The sequence below is a fragment of the Corylus avellana genome, chromosome 2 (genome assembly GCF_965113065.1).
Source record: "Corylus avellana chromosome 2, dhCorAvel1.hap1.2, whole genome shotgun sequence".
Classification (NCBI taxonomy): domain Eukaryota; kingdom Viridiplantae; phylum Streptophyta; class Magnoliopsida; order Fagales; family Betulaceae; genus Corylus; species Corylus avellana.
Genome location: NC_142491.1, coordinates 36,974,528 through 36,998,796, shown reverse-complemented (window position 1 = coordinate 36,998,796; position 24,269 = coordinate 36,974,528). Strand labels below are relative to the sequence as shown.

General features: G+C 36.2%; 3 protein-coding genes and 1 non-coding gene across 7 annotated transcripts; 1 reads left to right on the top strand and 3 right to left on the bottom strand.

The window, feature by feature from the left end:
• Positions 1-700: 700 nt before the first annotated feature.
• TRNAT-AGU (transfer RNA threonine (anticodon AGU)) lies at positions 701-774 on the bottom strand. The gene has a single exon. It is a non-coding gene; the product is annotated as a tRNA-Thr (tRNA).
• A 1,390-nt stretch (positions 775-2,164) lies between these two features.
• Positions 2,165-5,765, top strand: LOC132166759 (protein DEHYDRATION-INDUCED 19 homolog 4). Of its 3 annotated transcripts, none has more exons than XM_059577659.2 (6): positions 2,165-2,454; positions 2,582-2,730; positions 3,498-3,575; positions 4,361-4,620; positions 4,997-5,093; positions 5,471-5,561. In XM_059577659.2, the coding sequence occupies exons 1-5, from the start codon at positions 2,391-2,393 to the stop codon at positions 5,070-5,072; spliced, it is 627 nt and encodes a 208-aa protein (XP_059433642.2). In that variant the 5' UTR covers positions 2,165-2,390; the 3' UTR covers positions 5,073-5,093; positions 5,471-5,561. The 3 variants fall into 3 exon arrangements, with proteins under 3 accessions (XP_059433642.2, XP_059433625.2, XP_059433634.2); XM_059577642.2 differs by having other exon boundaries at positions 2,166-2,454; positions 4,997-5,068; positions 5,471-5,765; XM_059577651.2 differs by lacking the exon at positions 4,997-5,093 and having other exon boundaries at positions 2,169-2,454; positions 5,471-5,765.
• A 1,148-nt stretch (positions 5,766-6,913) lies between these two features.
• On the bottom strand, positions 6,914-15,472 carry LOC132167583 (uncharacterized). 2 transcript variants are annotated; one of them, XM_059578592.2, is made up of 6 exons: positions 14,732-15,472; positions 14,029-14,240; positions 8,305-8,587; positions 8,129-8,214; positions 7,946-8,037; positions 6,914-7,707 (listed from the first exon to the last, which is right to left on the bottom strand). In XM_059578592.2, the coding sequence occupies exons 1-6, from the start codon at positions 15,074-15,076 to the stop codon at positions 7,445-7,447; spliced, it is 1,281 nt and encodes a 426-aa protein (XP_059434575.2). In that variant the 5' UTR covers positions 15,077-15,472; the 3' UTR covers positions 6,914-7,444. The 2 variants fall into 2 exon arrangements, with proteins under 2 accessions (XP_059434575.2, XP_059434576.2); XM_059578593.2 differs by having other exon boundaries at positions 6,914-7,704; positions 14,732-15,470.
• A 6,270-nt stretch (positions 15,473-21,742) lies between these two features.
• LOC148587713 (uncharacterized) lies at positions 21,743-22,281 on the bottom strand. The gene is made up of 2 exons (XM_088512776.1): positions 22,083-22,281; positions 21,743-21,990 (listed from the first exon to the last, which is right to left on the bottom strand). The coding sequence occupies exons 1-2, from the start codon at positions 22,279-22,281 to the stop codon at positions 21,743-21,745; spliced, it is 447 nt and encodes a 148-aa protein (XP_088368902.1).
• Between the last annotated feature and the right edge of the window lie 1,988 nt (positions 22,282-24,269).

The window sequence follows — 24,269 nt, the reverse complement described above, 5'->3', positions numbered from 1 at the left end:
ATAGAATGCCTAATTCATTAGCAATTATGAACTATAGCTTATAAGTTACAAGCTTTATGGTTTCAATTTTATGTGTGATAATCTCATTAACACATCTAAACGATATTCAATATAACACAACTAAACAGATTCTCTCGTTTCTTGGCATAACAATAAACAATTGGTTGATGTTTACTCTAGTACTAAATTTAAGTATTGTGTAGTTGTTGACACTATTTCCGAGCTATTATGGCGATGATGGCTCCTATAGGAGATGAGTGCTCCTCATAATTCTAACTCTACTATATTTTGTGATAATCAAAATGCGACACAAATTGTCCATAATGATGTCTTTCATGAACGCACCAAATATATTGAGATCGATTATTATTTTGTGCACCTAGACATTTTTGTGTTCTTGTTTTCAAATTCAAGCTGGCTTATACATTACCACCTAAGTTTGAGAGAGATGTTTGAATATCATAGGCTTAAAGTATCTCGGATCATCAATTGTAGGATGAAAAGTTTAGTCATAATATATGTGAGATTTACAAATATGCTTCTACTTAGTTAGGAGTGTAATGGGATTAGTCATTAAGGTTTGAGTTATCATTGATAATTAATTACAGGTTTATTCAGTCCCATTTTTTCGCCATTTTGATTCCAAGGGAATCAAGTAAGTCCAAAAAATGAAGATGGAAATAACAGCACAGAGACGCAGTGCTCTCGTTGAGAGTCGAACTCAAGACCTCCCGCTTACTAAACGGGTGCTCTAACCAACTGAGCTACGAGAGCTAGTTGGTCTTAATGTTAAGTTTCAAGAATTATATATGAAAATATTTTTTTCTTTTTGACGAATACAACATCTGATCGAACCATTCGTACAAGTAAAATAAGATTAAACTCTTCTAAATTCTACTGCAAACTTTACGGTGAATTCCGTCAAATCATTAATTAAATAATTCATATTTTATTTATTTAGCAATCCTGTGTGAGATCACTGAGATGTGATTGAATTATAAATATAATTTAAAATATAAATACCGTAATAAAACAAAATAATTTATTTATTTGTATTTGCCACATCAATCTTGTTTGATAAGCTTAAAATAAAAATTATAACTATAAAATAAGAATTTTCATGAAATTGGATTCGATAAAAAAAAAAAAATCCATCCAAAAAATTGAAAACTTTTAAAGTGTTAATTTATTAACATGATATTTTTCAGGGTATATAACATCCTTTTTGCAGCCTCCAATCATTCGTTGACACCTCACTTAAAAACAAAAAATACACCAAATTATACCAAGAGTAAAACACCTGATTTCATCCCCAATATTAATCACCAAGAGTAAAACACTAAATCCTTCCTTACAACACCCAACCCCTCCGGCCACGCCCGTAGTCCTCTCCAGCGGATTTCTTTAGAATGATAGAATCTCTAAAAGGTTAACCTTTTCCTCTAGGATTTAGTTTAGAACTCAAAAACAAGTTTTGAGGCATTATAAACGAGTTTTGAAGCATTATAATCTGATTTTTTGGTATTAAAAACGGATTTTGAGGCTAAGTTTGACAAAAAAGTGGCCAGAGAGGGTGATCCACGGTTGGGTCGTGGGTGTCGCCTAACTCACAGTGTAGGGTAAAACAAGATAGCACACGGCGTGCTATGCACGCTAGTGCAAATTTTTTTTTTTTTTTTTGGTATTAAAATATTTTTTAAAAAAATTTTCCTTCACGCCACGTACTCCCAATCACGTCTCCACAGTGTAGGTTCGGCAAGACCCACGGCGTGGGTCTAGCCGGCTAGGGTTTTTTTTTTTTTTTTTTTTTTTTGATATGGTTGTTTTCACTTTTATTTTTTGTATTTTTCTTAAATTGATGATGTGCCAAATAATAATTGAAGAGATATTATCATGATAGACCTGATAATAGGAGCTCTCATTTTTAATAGAATAAAGTATCACATTTGAGATTCCGGATTCCGGGTATCGGCTTTGAATTAGGAGGTTCTAATCCGAGTCTTAACAACAGCTAAAAAAGAATTCGGACATTTCATGCCCGAGTCCGAGGGTGAAAGACCGTTTCCGTTGTCTACCATTCCGTCAACGTTCACACACCTGAGGTAGTTAGGGGCATTCTCGAAATTTCACCACAAAACCCTGTCGCATTTAGCCATTCACACCAACACACGGGGGGGTCACGAAGACGCTGAACCTCTCTCCCCACCCCCTCAATTTCCTCGTTCTTTCCTCGCACACTGCTTTTACCCGCTTTCCTTCATCTTTCTAGGGTTCCATAAAGCTCTATTTTCACTATTATTTAGTCCCCGAATTCTCAATTAAAACTACCAAATTACCGCAGAAGCAGGTCCTTGTGCTCTCTCTCCTAGGATCGATCAAACACCCCGAAAATGGACTCCGATGCGTGGACCGCTCGCCTCTCGAATGCTTCGCGCCGCTACCAGAGTCGATCGGGTTGGTTTTGTTTTCTTCTCCATTTTCCCATTACGCACCTCGCTTTCTGTTTGTTTCCCGAGAACGTGTAGGAATCTTTTTTTTTTTTTTTTTGACGATTTTGATGATGATGATAATGATGATGCAGATCTGTACCTGGGAGGGGGTCACGAGGAAATTGACGGGGACGACGAGTCAAGGGCCGAGTTTCTGTGCCCGTTTTGCGCTGAGGATTACGACGTCGTTGGGCTTTGTTGCCACATCGATGAGGAGCATCCTGTGGAGGCCAAGAATGGGGTACCCATTTTTTTTTTCTTTAAATTTTATTTTTTGTTATAATTCTCGTCTAAAAGTTATTATTATTATTATTATTTTATTTAATTAGTGAATACAACTTTTTTTTTTTAATTTTTTTTTTTTTTTTTTTTTTTTTATCGTAAACATTAGCAAAGCGTGTGCGAAAACATTGTTTACTATTTGTTTAGTTTAGTAAATTGAGTGTGAAAATAAAATTTTGATACTAGTCTAGTCTTCTGTAAGTGTTTGGAGAACATTTTTGGTTTTTAATATAGGAGTAATTGACGGTGTAGAAATGGGAGGCCATGGTTTTATTACTAGTCTAGTCTAGTCTAGTCTATTGAGTTTAATTATATGAAGTCATCAATTAGAATTTAATTCATTTGGGTTTTGGTCCTGCACTAGTGGGCAACGTGTTTTTTTTTGGAAAAGATGGTAGACTGATATCTTTCAATTTTCATTTGGGGTAGTAGTGTAACATATTGGATGATGAGTTTTAATGGGGAAGGCATTTTATTTTATTTTATTTATTTTAAATAGTATAAGCGGTGATTACCAAGAGGATTTATTGCTTTCGGCTCATTTACATGTCTGCTCGCAATGTTTATTTGGGGTGGTGCAACCTATTGGATGTGAGTTTTACTGGGGTAGGTATTTTTATTTATTTAGCTTTCCTGTTTAATTAGTATAAGTGCTGATTACCGAGAGGACTCATTGCTTTTGGCTTGTTTAAATGTCTGCTCACAATGTTATTACTTGGATTCCAGGTATGTCCAATTTGTGCAAAGAGGGTGGGGACAGATATCGTTGGCCATGTTACAATGCAACACGGGAATTTTCTAAAGATATCCTTTATTTGCAAGTTGACTTTAGTTATGCTTCAGTTTCGGATTGTGTTGTTGCTTGTTTTGGTTCTGATTTAGTACCTGCTCATTATGTCTGCAAGGTCTGGTTCCGTAATGTTGGATTCTATATATGTGTGTGTAGTTTAAATGTTGATGTTGTAAATACGGAATCTGATTTAGTGGACACAATTCGATTCTTTTGTTTCTTCTGATTATTTTGACAGCATTGCTTGGCTGCTATCTTTATTTAAAAAGAGGAATATGAGCTTTTAGGTAGAACCTTGCTTTTTTTAACTGTTTCACAATATATAGATCTGAGTCTCCACCCAGTGGAGTTCTCTGTTCATGAGTTGGTTTTCCTACAATGACATCTATTATGATCCATTTGTTGACATTTCAAATTCTCTTTGATTCCAGTGTTTCCAGACTGGAATTAAAGACAAAGCTGACTGTGGGAACTTGTCTTTTAGAATCAGATTTATTCAAGAATCTATTCACATGTCTGCTCACTGTTCACCAACCATCTTCAGCACCTTGTGTCAATTGTCGCTATAAATCTGCTCCTTTTGCGTTTTCTTGTTACTGTTTAACTTATCTGTAGCTTACATAAAAAGCAGCTTTCTTTCGTTGATTTTTTTTTTTTTTTCTTTATTTTTAATAATGTCAGTCTCTTCCGTAAAAGCTCTAGGACTTCCCTCAACTCCTGTTTCTGATGCTTGGTTATGTTTTTTTTTTTTTTTTGTGACACAATGAAGAGCCCATGTTATTTCTTAACTTCAGATCACGTGCAGCGCAAGAGGAGATTCCGTAAAGGTGGTTCTAATTCTACATTTTCTATATTGAGGAAAGAGTTAAGAGATGGAAATTTACAATCCCTTTTTGGAGGATCCTCTTGCATTGTTTCCTCAAATACAGAGCCCGATCCTTTGCTGTCATCATTTATATATAATGCTCCTATAGTTGATGAAACTCAGAGTGTCCAGCCTCGTTCTTTGGTGGAAGCAAGCTTAATAAAAGAAAGCTCAAAGGAGGATTTCTTGGAAAGGTATGTGAACTAGGTTTATTTCATTATTATTATTATTAAATATATATTTTTTTAAAGTTGTTATATTTAGTCTTTGAGAAGTGAGTGAGAAAATCCACATTACTTTGTAGAAATGCATAAGATGGGTATCAAAGGCTTTAAGTCTGGGCCATAGGCACTTATGATTGTTTTGGCACCTAGTGTTTATGAATGTACTAATTGAATTTGTTCAGATAAGGGCATTAGGTATTGACTTTTCTAGGCTTTGTGCTTGTAACTTCACCTTTCTCTGTATATTCAGCAAAATTGAATAATGAGACTATCTTTGAAAATCGATTATAATTTGTATCTAATTGTATATTATTGAGGACTTTGTGGTCTTCTTTGTTGTTCACAGTCCCAGATTCTTTGGGTTCACAGTCCCAGATTCTTTGTTGTTAATGAAGCGTGCTTCAGTGGTCAGTAGTCGGTAGTCAACTTTCCTCCCCTTTGAAGTAAGAGCAAGTGAATCAATGCAGGAGCTTCTTCACGGCATGATATAATTAATTTATTAGATTGACGTATATTGGCTCCACTTCCCCCTTTTTTCCCCTTGGGAATGAATATTGGCATGTTATGTACCTAGGCGAGCAAGCTATTATTTAGTAGATTGTTATACAACGGTTATATAATTGGGATGATATGGTAGTGAAATATTAGCCTTTAATTATGTTTTACAAGTGTTGATTTTCATTGCCATGCATCAAGTTGTATAGCAGTTGTGTAACGATTTACGAAATAATATTACTTTTTATTTAGATCTCTTTTTGTTTCTGATAGTAAGGATCATGATATTCTTTGTTCCCAATCTAACAGTAGTTTATTTGGACAGAAATGTCAAACAGTTGCTGTTATCAGACAAGGAGCAAGAGGAGAAGACTCGGAAGTGTGAATTCATCCAGGGTTTGATGATGTCCACTGTTTTTGATGATGATGACTTATGAGTTAAGTGGGTATGCATAGAAGACATGGCGATGTTATAGTAGGACTGGGAGCCAAAGATTTAAGATAGAAGATGCTGATGCATTATTATGTTACAAGTGCTAATAGTTAGGGCCAGAGGAACTATGTATTTTGTTGTAATTAGAGTTATGTGCATAATGGAAAGATGGAAGAACTTACTCCTACTTTGCCTGCTGCTTTCTACATTTTTCATCTAAATTATAAGCCTGATTGTACGTACCCTAAAAGAATTTCAGGATTTTGTTAGTTCCTGTAAAGTTGGACATCTAATTCAAGTTGAAAATAAGAAAGCCATAACCGCAAGAATGGAAAAGACTTCTTTAAAGCATGGGCAAAATGCATGATCCCCAAGTGATTAATTCTGAAAGGAGGCGCCAAATCAGCTTGATGTTAAAGGGACCACCATGGGACGTGGGCTGTGTGCACCTTAGCCTGCCAGCACTTGGACACTGTTAAGTATTTAGTTAGTTATATTTAATGGGTATTTTTGTATTTTTGTTTTTTTAAGAGAAAAATACTTTTTCAATATAATTAACTGAATATTTTTGAATTCAAATAAATGAAAAGAGGATCCTAATTGCAAATATTAGGCTTGACCATGAACTGCGCTTCACCTAGAACATTATAGTTATCATTTTCCTTTAGATTTGGCTTAAATGGTTAAGATTTAATTTCAATTTTTTAATGAGAAAGAAAGTAAAATTAAATATGAACCGACAAAAAACAATCTTACTGTTTTTTTTTTCCTCCCAACAAACGACTTATAGATCCTTGTTTACATCGACTTGTGACATTTAAATGTCTAACCACACGTTCCCAATAAACAACTTTTAGCACAGATTTACGGCCAAAATGCCTTGTTTCTTTTCCTTTCTCCAACGAGCTATTTCAGCAAACACAACTGTAACTACTAGATTAAGAACATGAAAAGAGTGAAAGGGACCCTTCAGCCATTATCATTAGGAGTACAATTCATGTTCCCATATCGAGTTCAAATTCTGTTGAGACATGTATACAAAACTATATAAATCAATTTTAATCCGACTAATTTAATTAAACGGGTCAAACCCTTCATCCCCAACCCTCTAATTTTGTATTTGGTTAGTGTTGAATTCGCGAGTAATATCAAAAATTGCCTTCCATTATATCGTATGTCAAATTCATGTCGTGTCAAAGCATGTACATAAAACTATATAGGCCAACCCTCATCCGACTTATTTAATTAAACGGTCAAATCCTTCGACCTTAATTCTTTAATTTTGTGTTAAAATCGTAAATCGTGTCAAAAATTGTCGGCCTTAATTTTCATGACTTCACATGTAACAAAATCGAATCAAATAACACAGCTCCAAACCACATTGACGTTTTTATAAAAGATGCTCATATCCCGGAAACTATTGCCACAAAAAGTATGTAGTGAGGCAAGATCTATATATACAGAAGAACTAAACTTTTCATTATCATCTGACAAATTAATTAAAAAGTCCGTAGTAACTGTCATTTTCAGGCCATTTTAAGCCAACTCCCCACAAGACAAAACTACTCAAATATGGATTATCATCAGAATACCTCATATAACGATTCACGTCTGTAAATATCCATCATGAGACACACTCCCCGTACAGAACAGCCATTTCCTTAAGGATTATATCATACCAAGCCTTTCACAAAAATAAATCCCATAACCAGAGTATTATTTGGCACTTCTTCGACTAGACAGAAAAAGGAGCCAAGTAATGCTAGAATTTGAATGCACTAAATATCCAATCAACAATCTGTTCTGCCATTTGAGGTTAATTCTCTTGCATTTTCAGATTAGACATGAGTTAGTTGGAGATCCCTCTTACCTCCAGTTTGAGTTGTGGGACACAAAGAAACTGTAATCCGGATGATTGACTTGCAATAGCCTGAGCCAGTTGTCAGCAGCTCGCAATAGAGAATTGGCTTTCTGACATTCATAAGCTCCATTGGGATTCCAAACAGAAACTTTGAACTTGTAGTACGCAAGGCCGAAGATAGGCAACGAAAGCTTAACTGACAAGTCGGCACTGTGAACCTCCTTTGGCCTTGAACCACGATAATGCAGCCCATCAGAGCTTGTAACTGCTTCAACAACATGGTAACCACATTTTAATACATAGGTACGCAGGCAAAAAAGGGTGTGCATGCAACACCAGCACACGCACACATATGCAGGTGCACACATACACATCAATCTATTAGGAAAAGAGATATACAAAAACATGAAGAAATGGGATCAGACGAACAGAGACAATAGTGCAGACACAGATGCATGCATAAATAGAGCAATCTATGAGAAGAGAGAGAGAGAGAGAGAGAGTACTTTTGAAGGGAGTCGACAAAGAATGAAAGGTCAAGAAGCAGGCATCCAGGTTCTCCAGTGTTGGACCTGTGGGTATCCTGTATATTGGATACCTTCATAAAAAAATGTACATAGTAAGTATATATGATGCACTAAACCAGACGCATAACATCCTAAAGCCAGAAAAAGACAAGAAAGACATACCATGCCACAGAAATCCAACTTGAAGGTGATAGATCAGAGCTCTTGTATGTCCTCAGCTCTGGAAACCGAGATGCAAGAACTGAAATCTGTTGGGTGCAGGACGATGAGTGCATGTTATAATAAAGACAAATCATTGCAAACTAAAATGCTAGACTCTTAAAAGATAACGCACTTGCCTTATCAGCCAAAGGTTCACGACTAAATGGTGGATCATGCTCCAAGTATTGGAACACAAGCTGACCTGAAGGGTTGCAATTCTGGATTTCGTCACTTGATGAACCCGAGGTTTTATTTCTCAGTGAAACTCTTTTTAAGCCCTGGATATTTGCTTCTGTAATGTTCTGCTGATTCCAAGCGCCATGAACAACACCATTGGCTCCTCTTTCTGCTCCACAGTCACTGCTGCTGTCACTACTTGACTCCCTGGATGACATGGAATCACTCTCCTCACCAGGCCTCCTGTCATAAGATGGAACCAAGTTGAAGGTCAAATGTATTATAGCAACTAGCAATCAACAGATCTGATGGGGTGTGAACTGAAAAAACTCAGACAGAATTAAGTTATGGTTTACAGCTGACAATCAGGTCAGACTCTGGTTCAAATATTAGAGCTTCAAAGGAATGAACCAACTAACCTTGTCAATAAGGGTGAATTGTTTGTTAATTTATTAAGCCAGCACACAAGAAACATAGGCTGCCAACTAGCCTTGATGGCTGCTGCTATTGCAAACGATTTCAGTATGATTACAAATTTACAAAGATCTATTGACAGAGGGATTTAGTCATAGCCAAACATGTACCCACATGAGTCTCATTTCAGACAGTGTAGATGCGTTTCATTCATGTGTTAACGAAAGCTATCCATAGAACAGCACTCCCAGTGAAAACGGGAGCAGAACTTACTATATTTACTGACGTATACCCAAAAACTAGGCACTAACGTACCAAAACACATAACAAAACTTGAGAGCTATTATTACCCTTATATCAGTTCTATATGATTGCCCTGTCATACTTAGATAATGAACTCCCCATGTCAGAAAGCACCTAACAACCACTAGAGCTAAAAATAAATGGATTAAGAGTCCCGTTTATGGTTGCGGTTTCAAAAAGGGTGATTTTAAATAATAGCGATTTTAAATGCAGTTTATAAAAATGAAAATTTTAAAATCGCAGCTAACATTTGTTAAAAAGTGTTGTTTTTGTCAATGGAGTGTTTGTATAATATTAGTAATAGTGAGGTTTCGAGTACAAATTACCAACAAGGACATAAAAATACTAAGAGCGGAATTGGTGTAACATCATAAAAGAAAACTATAGGAATAAAAAATTTTGGTGTTTTCAAAGCCAAAGGGCACGAACATGGATTGGAATGTAGCAGAATGGGTCTTAGAATATAGTGGAACAAATCTACATTGCACATTCAGAACTTCTTTTTGTTATTTTTTCATTTTTATTCATCACACTGCACACAAATTCCACTACACATCTACACTCCACTGTATCACCTTTTTTTTTTTTTTTAATTATTTTTTTAATTTTTTAATTTTATCATTCTTATAGTTTAGTCTACACTATCAAACGTGAGCTAAGCTGGCCGTAGACTATAGTACTCACGTTAACTATGAGAAAGAGGGATATTGATCAAAACGTTTTTCTATTTGTTCACTCACACACTCATGTGATTTTGACACAGAGAGCCCTTCAAAAAGAAAGATGCCTTCTTTAACGGTACACCCAGGTGATTCTGAGCTGGCCATAGACTAGCTTTATTTCTTTATTTTTATAAGTAATCAAAATATCATTAAAAGCGTAAGGCACTCCGGTACACAAAAAGTATACAAAAAAAGCCATATAACTAGGAGGGGCAAAAAGAACAAGAAAACCATGATAACTAATCACCAAAGGAGAAACAAAAACAACTATTCAAAGGTACAAAGTGTTGAAAAATAGAAACTTAATCTCCTCCAAAGTCCTCTCATGATCCTCAAAGCTTCTATTATTCTTTTCTCTCCATAGACACCACAATAGGCACGAAGGCACCATCTTCCACACAGCACACTCTGAGTGTTGCCATAGACTATAGTACTCATGCTAACTATGAGAAAGAGAGAGATATTGATCAAAACTTTTTTCTATTTGTTCATGTTCACACCCATGTGATTTTGACACAGAGCCCTTCTAAGAGAAAGATGCCATTCTTTAATAGTAGACCCACGTGATTCAAACAACGATAAACTAATACCCAATATTAACTCGCGAGCTCCAAAGAACAAAATAGAGAGCCATTCCAAAAAGAGATACAATTCATTCGTTTGGCTATTCCAACCGGTCTTCTGTCACACATGAACTCCAATGGTGTACGTGATGATCCTCCTCATGAAAATCTTTGAGTACTCAATGAGCCACAACAACGTTGCACTTGAACCTCCCCACCACCTGGTCTTATTCAACTGCAACAGAGATTGCTTTGGTGATTGAAATTGATAAGGATCTGAAGCTTCAATGATTTGATTCTTTGGGAATTAAGGGCCGAATTACTAGTACCAGATGGTTCTACCTAACAGGTCTTCTTTGAAATTGCTAGTAGTAGATCAATGAGAGATAATCGAGGTAAAAATAAAAAATAAAAAGACGACTCAACGACAATTTGCTCTTGTTTTGGGTGGGTACTCATGAAATTTTATTGTATAATTATGGCTATTTTGGTCACATGCTTATTATCCCAGCTATGCAAAAGCACAGTACGACTTGAAATGGTGCGTTTTCAAATAAGCACCCAAGGTCATATTGGCTGAAAACGTTAGTTTCCATGTTTTCAAATCGCTGCATCGTTTAAAATCACAACCCCAAACGATCGGAATTTAGCAATTTTGTGTGAAAAGGCATGTTTGGCCCTTGAAAACGCAACCCTGAACGCACCCTAAATCTACAAACCTCCGCCTTATTTTTGTGGGGTCTAGGAATGTTGGTGCGCTTAACATCTCTAATCTTTTATTTGCGGATGACACCTTGATTTTCTGTGGGGCAAACCCAAATCACCTTTGTTACTTGTGATGCTTGTTCTTGTCTCAGGTTTGAAAAATTAACTTGGCTAAATCAAAATTGGTCCACATTGACTATGTCAATAATGCTGATGGTCTGGCCACCATTCTTGGTTGTAGGGTCACTTCTTTGCCTATGAAGTACCTAGGTGTCAATATGCCTACTTACTTTATGTCTCTTTTTCTCCTCGTGGCTAGTGTTGTCAATTGCAAAGAGAAGTTCCAGCAGGATTTTTTGTGGGGTGGCAATGGAGAAGACTTCAAATTGCACCTCATAAATTGGTCCAAGGTTTGTTCTCCAATTTTTGTGGGGGTTGAGGTTCAAAAACTTTCTTCTTTTCAACCATGCCATCTTGGGGAAGTGGTTGTAGCGCTATGTGATGAGAGAGAAGCATTATGGAAGGTGGTAATGGATTTGAAATATGGCAACTCGTAGGGCAGGAGGTGTTCTAATCACGTTCATGGGCTGTACGGGGTGGGCCTTTGGAAAAATATTAGGAAGGGTTGGGGGAAGTTTTCTAGTCATACTAGATTTGAGGTGGGAGATGGTTCTAAGATTAGATTTTGGCATGACGCAAGGTGTGGAGATCAGACTATTGTGGTAATTTTCCAGAATTTGGAGTATTGCTCGATTTAAGGATGTTTTTGTGGCTGATCATTTGGAACTTTCTAGTGACTCTCACTAGTGAAATGTTAGTTTTGTCAGTGCAACACATGATTGGAAGGTGGATTTCTTCACCTCGTTTTTTAATATGTTGTACTCTTTCCGATTGAGACCAAAGGGTCAAGATAAGCTTTTCTGGTCCGTTTCCAAGAAATGGTTGTTTGATGTTAGATCATTCTACAATGCTTTGATTCCCCATGAAAGTAATCCTTTCCCTTTGAGGAGTATTTGGCGGAGTAACATTCCTTTGAGAGTGGCATCTTTGCTTGGTCATCCACGTTAGGTAAGATTCACACAATGGATAACCTAAGGAAGTGACATATAATAGTGGTAGATTTGTGCTAGACGTACTTATCAAAAAAAAAACAAAAAAAAAGATTTGTGCTAGACGTGCTTCACCTCTTACTCCATTGTGAGATTGCTAGTGCATTATGAAATTATATTTTCAATTTGTTTGGGTTACACTAGTTATGCATGGACGAGTGGTAGACCTCTTTGCCTATTGGAGAGGGCATTCTGTCAGTCCTCATAGTGTAGCAGTGTGGATGTTGGTTTCGTCTTGCCTGATGTTGTCTATTTGGAGAGAAAGAAATGATTGAAATTTTGAAGACCGCAACAGAACAGTGGTGGAGTTATAAGCTTTCTTCTTCAATACCCTATGCCAATGGACACCCATCTTGGGTTGTTTTCATTTTTCTAGCTTTCGTAATTTTCTTGATCTTTTTCTTTAACTGGTTTGGTGTTTCTCTTTTATACTTCCTATATACTTGGGTTGCACCTTTATGCTTTTTAATAAATTTCAATTACTTACGGAAAAAAAAAATATAGCAATTGATATCTGAATGCCCATAATACTATGTTTCTCTCGAACAAAACTCAAATCTCTTGAAACAAATGCCTCCAAATCACTTATCAAAAAAACATAAAATTCCTCCAGATCTGCAGATTCATCACTGTGACCTACCACCTTATTGATAATAACAATAAAGCAGTACACAAAAATGACATCTTCTCAAGGTGTGTAGACTGTAGTTATGTCATTACTATCTTCCTATGCTTCTTTCAAAGATTTTACACTAAATTTCTCCTGTAGTTAAATTTGTGTGAAAGCCCTATTCTTGTGGTCAAGACACGCCACATACCAAGCAAACTTTCCAGTCATCCATTTTAATCACGAATGTCAGAACCATATGATTATTTTTAAAACTTAAAGAAGCTAACAAACTTAACTTACTTTCCTACAAGAGGATAGAAAAGAATCTACTAGTTTTATACAAAAACCATATAGGTTTTTATCACTTGATCTATAGGTCAGCTTGATAGAATGTAAATAATAGAAGTGCAAAATATTGGTAATAATTTTTGTACCGTAAGGAAAAAGGACCAAGCATTCCAATTCTCACATGTATAATCTAATATTATTATAGAGACAACAAGAGGATGGTCAACATAGAGGTGAAAACCATAACTTGCATATCTTCAATGGTTCAAGTTTGCATAAAATGAGCCAGTTATGCTGTCATTACATTGCTAGAAAGCAAAAAGAGAAAGCCTCCGCGAATAGAAAATTGACTTAGGAGGCACAATGGGCAAATTATGCAACTACCAGACAAGGCACGTGTGCCCCTGCATGCGTGCGCATGCAGAGTCTTCTCTGAGCTTATAACAATAAGAATGTTGTGAGCAAGAATTGAATTTTGTGGATCAGAGAGAAAGAATTGAATCTTGAGAAGTGGACTCAAGAGACATAGTACCCAAAACTAAGTACAAGAAAAACCCAAAACCCATTAATTAAAATGCATATCAGGCTCCATCAGCATTTCTTGCTAATTCAATTATGCATTGAGGGATTCTCCACAAAATAAAATTTACATCAAACCCCTCACAACCTAAATATAACGGAAATACAAAAATAAACATAGCAGCAGAGATCCAAACAAGCGCATTGCTTAAAAGTAGCAATTACAGGTGGATATTGATATCCAAGATGATTTCTTAATTCATAAGTTTTTCATGAGCAGTAACAATTCTATCTAAGAAAGTCCACCTAACAGAAAAAATTTATAGTTTGGTGTATCAATAATCCAAAATCCAAATAAATCTATTAAAAAGGATAAAATAGAATATTCATTTGAAACAGAATCAGTCAATTGAATAGAAAATACAATAGAACTAGAGTTAAAATTCCTCACCTCAGCCTTGGAGAGGGCTTTGATGGGTCTATATACAGCTGAATGCCAGACAAGTATGGCACATAATACTGGACGACAGAGTCACTCCCGTTCAACAAAAGAGGTACACCTGCTCCATATGCGCTCCACTCCCTAAAGGATTCCCACAGATCGCCAAGCACGAAGTATGGATGCAACTCCAGCTCACGAGTCCTCCAGTCCTTCATGCTTGTCTAATATTACCCCAAACAATTAATATATGAACCAAATGTTTAAGATAAAACAATTCACTAGTAAAAAATCACACAAACATATGTTAAGTATTTGTTTTCTTTCAATTCTTAAAATCAGAATAACTCAGATTCCTATACTCGAATTGGACTCCATTTAGTTGGATTTTCATACATTTTTTGTTCCTAACTAATCTCTAAGGGACAAGGGTTCAAATTTTTTCGATTAAAGAGATAGAAAAGCAGGCGATTTTAAGAAAAGGGTTTTGATTATGAATCATAAGGTTTCAGCATTTGGGACCCCTAATGATCTAAATTGTACTACTATTTTCCCTAAATCATCAAAACCCAAAACTTCAACCCCCATATTCATTGCATTTCCAAATGTCAAGTTAGCAACCAAACAGACACACAAAGACCCAACAGGAAAGGAAACAAATTAGGGTTTAGAAACCCTAAATTCCGATTCTTTTTTCTGTATATCCAAAACCCACCTTAGGAAAATACTGAGCGGGCACCGCCGGAGTCGTGTGCTCCAAGAACCGATCCAAATTCGGCACGTCGCTCGCTCCCAAACCCGACCCCAACCCAGAAACCGAACAATCGGACTTCGTGGTGGTCGTCGAAGAAGACAAGGACGCGCACTCATCGGACCCAGCCCTCTTCTCCGACTCCACTGAAGAAGAACAAGTCGACGGTCTCCGTTGCTTCTCTTCCTGCTGCTGCTGCTGTACTTGTTGTCGTTGTTGCTGCTGTTGCCGCTGTCGCACGTGTGGGGGATTGTAGAACCGGTTCTCGCCGCGGTTCCGGGCAATCGAGACCCCTCCGGAGACTGACATTGTCGGCAGGCGATAGAAACTGATACGCGTAGCACGCGTAGTGGTAGAGCTAGATTGGGTTTATCTGGGTGCACGGCGAACGATTACAAAGGGTTTTATTATTCTTCTGGGTGCAAAGATATTTGTTATACTTGCCGTTGAAAATTATTTTAATACTATATTTGTTCGTGTAGAGGGTGATTTTGAGAGAGTGATGGCGTTGGTGGTTTCTTCAGGGAAAGGAGACGGGGATTCGAGGAAAGGAGAAGAGTCCAGAAAGTGATCAGTGTTTGTGTTTGTGTTAGCTTCCGCATCTACTGTTATTATTCTGGGAATCTTTTAGTAGGAAAATTTGCTTTAGATCAGACCCACAACCAAAAGGCCTGTTGTTCATGGAACGAACCCAATCCAAAGTCCAAAACCACAATTTGGGCTAACCTTTATGTGAATCTTGTGAGCCACACATTAGTGTTTTATTGTTGTTCTAAGTCCTTCTAGTGCTAAATCATAGTTGCCTAGTTGGTATCCTCCTGCTGCATTCTTTAATTGCAGTCAGCAGTGGTATGGTTGCTGCTGATTTGCCTTTGGGATGTTAGGTTTAGGTTGTGTAGATGATAATTAAGCTTTATTTCGACGTAAAATATTTTTTGTCCTGAAAAATAATTTTTTGAGAAACATTTTAATAATTTTATAGTGTTTGGCACGTATAAAAAATCATTATATATATATATATATATATATATATATATATATATATATTAAGCTCTAAATTATGAAAATGTCGCGAAAAGTCTTGGAGGTGTCCTAATTAACCGAGTCCCACCGGAACTTGACTGGGACCCGTCTCGGGTAATCTCGGGCGAGTCCCAGTGGGATTTCGACTAGGTCTGTCGATTTGAGAATGAGATGTTCAAACTCAAAAAATAGTTTACGATTTTAAAAAATATAGACAATTTTTAAAAAATTAAAGAAGAATTTTCGGTCAAATGAAAAATATGTTTCGTTGACTATTATTTTATGTCACATCGAACAGTTGAAAATACCGAAACAATTTTTGAAAATCATTTTACACTGAAACAAACAGAGTCTAAGTGTGAATATTAATTACAAATACACAGTAGATTTTATCTACTATAATTTGTGCAAATTAAATTGTCAATTTAGTACCAAAAATCAACTCGCCAACAATGTAGGGGTAAATTAGATAACCCACAAGCAAGGTACTGAAATTTTTATGTAGAAAATCCTCTAGTGCGAAGGGAAAAATCACAGGTCATAATTTATTTAAATTTTCTACTATCAACAATATGAATTTACAAGTGTCTTATCTAGAACAATATCTAAAAGCTATTAACACATCAAGAACACGTACATTTTTGGATTAAATATAATTTTGTCACTTTTTTAAAAGTAGATTTCGACAAGAACATAGAAAGATCTCACTAAGTGGGTATGAGTTACCAAAAATTTGCAGATGAAATCCAATGATTGACATTAGTAAATACAAAACTCTCATAGCCAGGAACATCATACTAAAATTTCATCTAGATAGAGTCATAAATGAGCATCCAATCATTTTAATGTAAATGACTATGTGAAAACCCCAAATTTCTTCATCTTCTCTCAAATGGTTGCATTTTACTTTTTTAAAAAATGATGGGTAAAGTGCACTTAACCCCCTCTAACTATCACCCCAATGATAATCTACCCACCAAACTATCAATTACGACACTTTACTCCAAAAACTATTAAAACAATGACAATGTAACCCCAATGCTAGCAAAATGACGAAATTACCCTTATCGAATTTTCAATAAGACTAAAATACCATTAAAATTTTGAAAGAAAAAAAAAGAATTAAACTTTAGTATTTTTATTTTCACTTTAGTAAGGGTAATTTTTTAAAATTAGTGCTACATTGTCATTGTTTTAGTAGTTTGGGGGGTAAATATCGCAATTGATAGTTTGAGAGATAGATTGTCATTAGGGTGGTAGTTTGAGGGGGTTAAATAGATTTTACTAAAAAATGATCTCTCACTTTTTTTTTTTTTTTTTTTTTTTCGAGAGTCACACATTGTGTGCGGCCTTTTGTCTTTGCTACAGAACAAAGGGTTGCTACCCTTGGTTCTGTAGCACCACAAAGGTTCGTCCCTCAATAGGAGGGACTACCCAACAAATCTCCCCCTCTCGACTCTAGGGCATGGGAGTTGTACTAAGCCCGCTTTTCTTCTACAAGTTTCAAGCTTTTGCATAGGTAATGATTTTGTCATCATATATGACCCATTATCATCAATATGGATTTTTTCAACCTGTAACAGTTTCATCTCTAGTGTATCATGAATTCACTGATACCTAACATTGATATGTTTTGATCTTAAATGGAAACTTGGATTCTTACTAAGATGGATGGTACTCTAATTGTCACAGTAAAACAAATACCTCTCTTGCGTAAACACAGTTCTTATAAGAATTTTTTTATCTATAAGGAAGGTCAACACATGGGTCAAATGGGTCAACCCATTTATGACATGAACCCATTTATGCCAAACCATACCCCTATAACTTTGTATGGTGTACATCTTAAATTCACGAGCCGTGTCAAAAATTGACAACCTTAGTGTTGACAAGGAAAGATGTTTCTTTTGAGCACTTGAAAGTTTTTGGTTGTGGGCATTTGTCAATGTTCCTAGAGATGAGTGGTTCAAGCTTGATAGTAAAGCCAAACAGTGTATCTTCTTAGGTTATGCACAAGAAGAGTTTGGTTATAAATTGTGGGATCTGATTAAGAAGAAAATTATACAAAGCAGAGATATTGTTTTCTTTTAAGATCAAACCATGTAAGACTTAGATCAGATTAAAAGGCTAGAGTCTCTCGGTGAAGAATGTGTTGATTTGGGTCCAATGTTTCCTCCTTATGTAACATATGATGAACACAAGAAATATGTACAAGAAGAACTTATTAATATCGTTGATATATAGAAATTGTGAACTAGCATTTTATAATGTAGAGTCAAAAGAGCACCTGGAGCAAGCTTCCTCAAAACCATCTGTTAAGATTCAATTGATAATATCTACTCGAGAACGTCAGCGATATTCAGTTGATGAGTATGTAGTTCTCATGATGGAGGGAAGAGTGGTTGAAAGCCACATAGGAAGAGATGAAATCCTCACATGAAAATCACACATATAATTTGGTGGAACTGCCTAAGGGTGAAGGAGCATTTAAGAATAAATGGGTATTTAGATACAAAATTAAACCAATAGATCACAACCAAGGTACAAGGCACAGCTGGTTGTGAAGTGCTTTAGTCAGAAAAAGGATATTGATTTTGAAGAAATTTTTTCACACGTAGTAAATGTGTTTTATCATAGTTGTTCTAGGTTCGGCTGCCAATATGATTTTGGTTATTGAATAGTTTGATGTGAAGACTACTTTTCTCCATGATGACTTGGAAGAAGACATACATATGGAGCAATAAGAGAGGTACCTTCCTTATAGATAAAAAAATTAAATGTATCTTCATGATGACTTGGAACTTTTATCTGTATGACTCGTATCTCCATTTTATTATTTATTTATTTTTTTAAAGTAAAACGTAAAGAGTAAAGACTAAATGCTTGTGAGTCTTACTTATAACATTTTGGTGGCAAACTCAATTTTTGGAAAATCTTTGAAATAAGTGTTATTAACACATTTTAATTAAATGTATCTTCTAAAATGGGCTTTAATTATAAATGGTTAGTCTGATTAAACTTACTGAGGACTCACACATCTACCTATAAAATTGTTGTAATTTTACATATATTCTAGGCGAGAAAGATGAATCATATGCTTGTTTGGGGTACTTTTGTGCTTGAGGCTGAGCAGAAGCTTCATACTGTTAAGATAGGATGACTTTTATTAGTTAGTTAGTTGTATATTTGATGTGATATTTATGACACATTTTTGATAAACAATGTTTAAAGGTTATATATATATATTTAAGTCTGTAATTAACAATGTTAGTATTTATTTAAATTGAGGTTTGTTTTGTTAAAATATTTTATTAATTAAGTGCTATGTTAAAAATTATTACTTATTCTAAAAGCTTAAGTTAATATGAAGAGATAAATTGTCCCCAAGAGGTAGCTCAATTGGCTGGGATCACACTTAATGAAGTGGAGGTCACTAGTTCGAATCTCCCTCCCCCACTTTTGTGCGGACATGTCACCAAAAAAATAAAAATAAATGAAGAGGTAAATTTAATTATAATTATTTAATCAATACTTTAACACTCTCCTTCACGTGTTGGCTCATTATTTTAATAGGTAGGGCACACACTACAAAAAAAAGTGTTATTAGTGACGTGTCCATTGTGCATGATTTTTTCACACATCACCATTTGGTGATGTGGCAGTTTTTCACATGTTACCAAAGAATTTGGTAATGTGTCAAAGTTGACACGTCACCAAATGGTAACGTGTCAACTTTGACACGTTACCAATGGGCATTGGGAACATGCGCCAGCTGGTTCCCTTCTTTTCTCTTTTACTTTCTTCTCCCCTCCTTTTTCTTCCTCTTGGCTGTGCTTCTTCTTTCTTCTTTCTTCTTTCTTCTTCTCTTTTTCTCTCTTTTGCTCTCACGCCCATGGCAGCTCTCTCTTCTCTCAAATGGGAAGAAGAAAAAGAAAAGGAGAAGAGAAAAAAAAAAAAAAAAAAAAAGAGAAGATAAGAAGAAAATGAAAAAGAGAAGAGAAGATCTGACATTTTTTTTTTTTTTTGGTTTTTTCTGTTGGGTTTGGGATTTTGAAATTTGTTTTGCTGCTGGGCTTGGGTTTGGGATTTTGAATTTTTTTTTTGCTGCTTGGTTTGAAATTTTTTTGGTTCTTAATTTTTTGGTTGGTTTGATTTGATTTTTCAGGTTGAATCCACTTGGGGAACGGATAATGTATACTTTAATGAGTAATTTTTCTGATTGAGTTTTTTGTCATTTGTCTTAGCTTTTAAACCTATTGATTTTTCTGGTTCTTTGGTGTTGCAGGTTTTTGATTTTTGGTACTCTCCAACTCTACACAGTGAGTGAGTAGTAAAATTAGATTCTAAGTTCAAAACTTTTGAAATTTTTTGCTTAAATTAATTTTTGCTGTTGGGTTTGGATTTTTCCTGCTAAGTTTGAATCTATTGATCTATTCCAATCAATAAATTTTTATTTGCTGGGTTAGGATTTTGAAAATCTGATTCGAATATGATTTTATTTGAAATCTGGGTTTGGAATTTGGAAAATCATATTCGAATTTGATTTTATTTGAAATCTAGGTTTGGAATTTGCATGATATTATTTTTTTTAAAAAAAAATTCCGGAAATAAATTTGAAATATATATATATACATATACACACACACACACACATATATATATATACACTAATTTTTTAAACTTTAGTAACGTGTCAGAAATTGATACGTTACTAAATTCCCATTAGTAACTTCCAATTTTTTAACCTGCCACACACGTTACTAACCGTTAGTGACGTGTCAATAGGCTTGACATGCCACTAATGGGTTGTTACAAAAAAAATCATATTTTTGTAGTGACAACGTGTGAAATATTTAATTGAAATGAGGAGGAGAGGGTTGAATTCGACGTGGTTAGGGTTTGAACCCAAGACCTTTGACTCTAATACCATATTAAATTACCAACTATCCCAAAAACTCAAGTTGATAAGAAATGGTAAATTTAATTATTTAATAAATACTTTAACATGTTTAGAAGCTATGAGATATTTCATTGAGGTGAGTTTGTGGTGTTATGAAGAGAAGAAAAAATTATTAGTGATTATTTTTTGCTACAATATTTATAATATTATATCATGTAGCATTACGTGGAAAATCCAAATATTTTCCACTTGCGACTTGTTAATAAGTCAAGGTGTTACATCAATGGTCTTCTCCGGAGCTAGTTGTGGCTGAATTGCCATTAGGATTATATTTTCCTTTCGGTCTTTATAATTTGGATTCTATAACGACTTTCTATTTTTGTAAATGTGCTATTTTTTTCACGAAATAACGGGGAAGGGGAATAATTACAAGAAAACAAAACATAGAGAAATGGTTGGGTAACCCCACAATAAGCCCAAATAAAACTATATCAATGCGAGAAAACAAAATATTAAAGGAAATATGCCTAAAGAATGACGCTACCCTATCAAATGGCCATTAGTTAAGGTGGTTAGCATTGAACCAAAAGGCGCACGATCAATATACACGAATCTCGAAAGGTCCCTCAACCCTTTTTGTACCCCCACTAGCAACAAGGACGACATTGATGGACGTTGAAACAAAGCCAGGTACCCACACGGTGTTCGAAGCAAAAGTCTCATCTACTAGATCAAATCACATAATTAAGTACATGATGGAGACATAAACCCTTAAAAAACAATAAAAACAAAAACAGAAATACAAGGGGAAATATAGAAAAAAAAAAAGAAAAAAAAAAAAGAAAGAAAAGAAGAAGAGCAGCATCAACAGGGGATGGCGGTTGGAGGACACTGACTAGCTCCTGGGGGGCAAATTAGAGCATGGAGGGTTGCAGCAGGATGCTTTTTTTTTTTTTTTTTTTTGAATGAAGACTGATCTTATTCAAATAAATCTGAAGAAACAAATAGACATCTAGAGCCAAAAACTCTAATACATAAAAAAGCATAGGACTCTAAACAACAAGAGCAGGTTGCTCTAAAATAACTACTTCATGAATAATATCTGGGATCTCTTCCATCCAAATTCTAGAGACACCACCATTCCTAGCTACCTTCGCCAAGCCGTGAGCTGCTTCATTAGCTTCTCTTCTTACGTGGTCCACTTTCCAGCTTCTGAAGCCCAGCAAAATAGTCTGGATTTGGCAAAAATAGCACCACGGTGATCCCCTATTTATTGCTTGGACTACAGCTTTTGAATCCCCTGCCAGAAAATATTTTGTAAACCCAAATCACGACAGAATTCCAGAGCACAACGAGCTCCCATAGCCTCCCCAACAATGGGCTCTAGACAACCCTCTAAATATTGGCATGAAGCTGCACAAACTTGCCCCATATAGTCCCTGACAATAATACGCACGCCCATTCTTTTCGAACCCACTTTCACGGCCATGTCCCAGTTTGTCTTGTACGTGTCATAGTCTGGCGCCTTCCAGTGAACATAGGACTCAGTTGCAATGTTGCGGTCATCACCCATATCCTCATCTTTCTCCATGGTTTTTTTCCCATATCTTCCATTGTGACACAGCCACATTTGTCAATGCATAGGGATGTTGGAACTTACCTCCGTGCGTAACTTCATTTCTCCTTGTCCAAATCCCGTGCACCATGATAGCAAAAATTGCTAGTTCCCCCATATTGCACCTGTTGGGACATAAACTCAAAGGTTTCAAAGAAATCTTTAGCATGGCAGACACTTTTCTGGATCGCCCTTTCACTTATACACCATACATCTTTTGTAGCTGGGCAATGCCATAAAGCATGGCCAACTAATTCGACGTCTTTGGTGCATAGAATACAGTTTGACTCTTCCAGAACACCTTTGTGCTTTAGATTCTCTTTTGTTGGGAGAATATTATTGCATGCTCTTCAGATGAACACCTTCGTTGCACTTGGCACCCGCAACTCCCATATAGTTTTCCAAATTGCATTTTTAACTGATTGTTTACTACCTCCACCACTATTTTTAGCATTTTGTTCTAGCTCCAAATAGTAAGCACTTCTTACCGAGAATTCACTAGAACTCGTAGGCTTCCATATCATTCAGTCTTGTTTTTGATATCTACTCATAGGAAGACCACTAATCAAAACCACTTCTTCCCAGAAAATCTCTTGAATGAGAGAGAGATTCCATCGTGAAGAACTTGGTTCAATCAGTTCACACACCTTTGCATCCCTTGATAGAATCCAACACGGAGATTGGATGGAATAGGAGGATGGCCTTGGAATCCATTTATCGCCCCAAATTGACACGGACATGCCATCCCCTATACGCCAAATCAAACTCACAAAAAATAAATCCTTCGTCGAAAGAATGCTCCTCCATGCCAATGACGGATGACTCCCCACTTTTGCCTCTTGTAGTGAGCCCCTTGAAAAAAATTTAGCCTTAATAATTTGTGAAGCCAAACTTTCCAGTTGAGTAACCAATCGCTAACATTGTTTGGCTAGAAGTGCTTTATTAAAAGCATGGAGGTCTCGGAAACCCAACCCTCCTTGAGATTTTGCACGCCTCATTTTCTCCCAACTCATGCAATGTATTTTTGTCTCATTCTCCTTATGCCCCACCAGAATTTCTGCATAATAACATTGATCTCTTTGCACAGAGTTTTTGGAAGCAAGAAAATGCTCATACTATATGTTGGGATGGCTTGGACCACAGCTTTTAACAGTACCTCTTTCCCTGTTTGTGATAGTAACTTCAGCTTCCAATTCGACACCTTCTTTCTTACCCTTTCTGTGAGGTTATGAAATTCTCTAATTCGAGACTTCCCCACTAAAGCTGGAAGCCCTAAATACTTATCGTATCTCTATGTAGCATGAACCTCTGACAATCGAAGAATAAGAGCCTTTACTTCTTGCCGGGCATTACAACTAAAGAAAATGGATGTTTTGTCTCTGTTTAGCCATTGGCCAGACGCTTGTTCATAGCCTTCTAAAATGACTGTCAACCGCTGCCAATCCTGTGTCGTGGCCTTACAAAATAAAATGCTGTCGTCCTGCAAAAAATAAATGATTTAGTCGCGGACCCCTGGGAGAGGTTGGTACACCTCGGAGGCTCCCAGATTTTTCGGCATGCCTTAGTTTGGAACTCAACGCCTCAGCACATAAAATAAATAAATACGGAGAGAGGGGTTCTGCTTGCCGAATGCCTCTCGTCGGCTTGATACTACCTTCGGGGCTCCCATTAATAATAATAGAGTACCGTACTGAAGAAATGCATTTCATGGCCCAACTTATCCACTTCTCCCCAAACCCCATTTTTTCCATGACCCTCTCCAAAAATTCCTACTCTAATCGGTCATAAGCCTTGCTCATGTCTAATTTGAGTGCCATGTATCCCACCTTACCCTACATTCTGGAATGCATAGAGCGCATGGTTTCATAGGCCACCAACACATTATCTGTAATAAGCCTCCCCGGAATAAATGTGCTTTGGTTTGGAGATATAATGTCAAGTAAAATCATCTTCAACCTGTTAGC

What these genes read in the sequence shown, in the direction of transcription:
- LOC148587713 (XM_088512776.1), bottom strand. Translation starts at nt 22,281, where the DNA reads ATGGAGAAAGATGAGGATATGGGTGATGACCGCAACATTGCAACTGAG. An exon ending in TTCATGCCAATATTTAGAGG is followed by an intron (nt 21,991 to 22,082) that starts GTTGTCTAGAGC and finishes ATTTTCTGGCAG; the next exon opens with GGGATTCAAAAGCTGTAGTC.
- LOC132167583 (XM_059578592.2), bottom strand. Translation starts at nt 15,076, where the DNA reads ATGTCAGTCTCCGGAGGGGTCTCGATTGCCCGGAACCGCGGCGAGAAC. An exon ending in CCGCTCAGTATTTTCCTAAG is followed by an intron (nt 14,241 to 14,731) that starts GTGGGTTTTGGA and finishes GGGTAATATTAG; the next exon opens with ACAAGCATGAAGGACTGGAG. An exon ending in AGTTGGATTTCTGTGGCATG is followed by an intron (nt 8,038 to 8,128) that starts GTATGTCTTTCT and finishes TTTTTTATGAAG; the next exon opens with GTATCCAATATACAGGATAC.
- LOC132166759 (XM_059577642.2), top strand. Translation starts at nt 2,391, where the DNA reads ATGGACTCCGATGCGTGGACCGCTCGCCTCTCGAATGCTTCGCGCCGC. An exon ending in CTGTGGAGGCCAAGAATGGG is followed by an intron (nt 2,731 to 3,497) that starts GTACCCATTTTT and finishes CTTGGATTCCAG; the next exon opens with GTATGTCCAATTTGTGCAAA. An exon ending in AAGGAGGATTTCTTGGAAAG is followed by an intron (nt 4,621 to 4,996) that starts GTATGTGAACTA and finishes TGTTGTTCACAG; the next exon opens with TCCCAGATTCTTTGGGTTCA.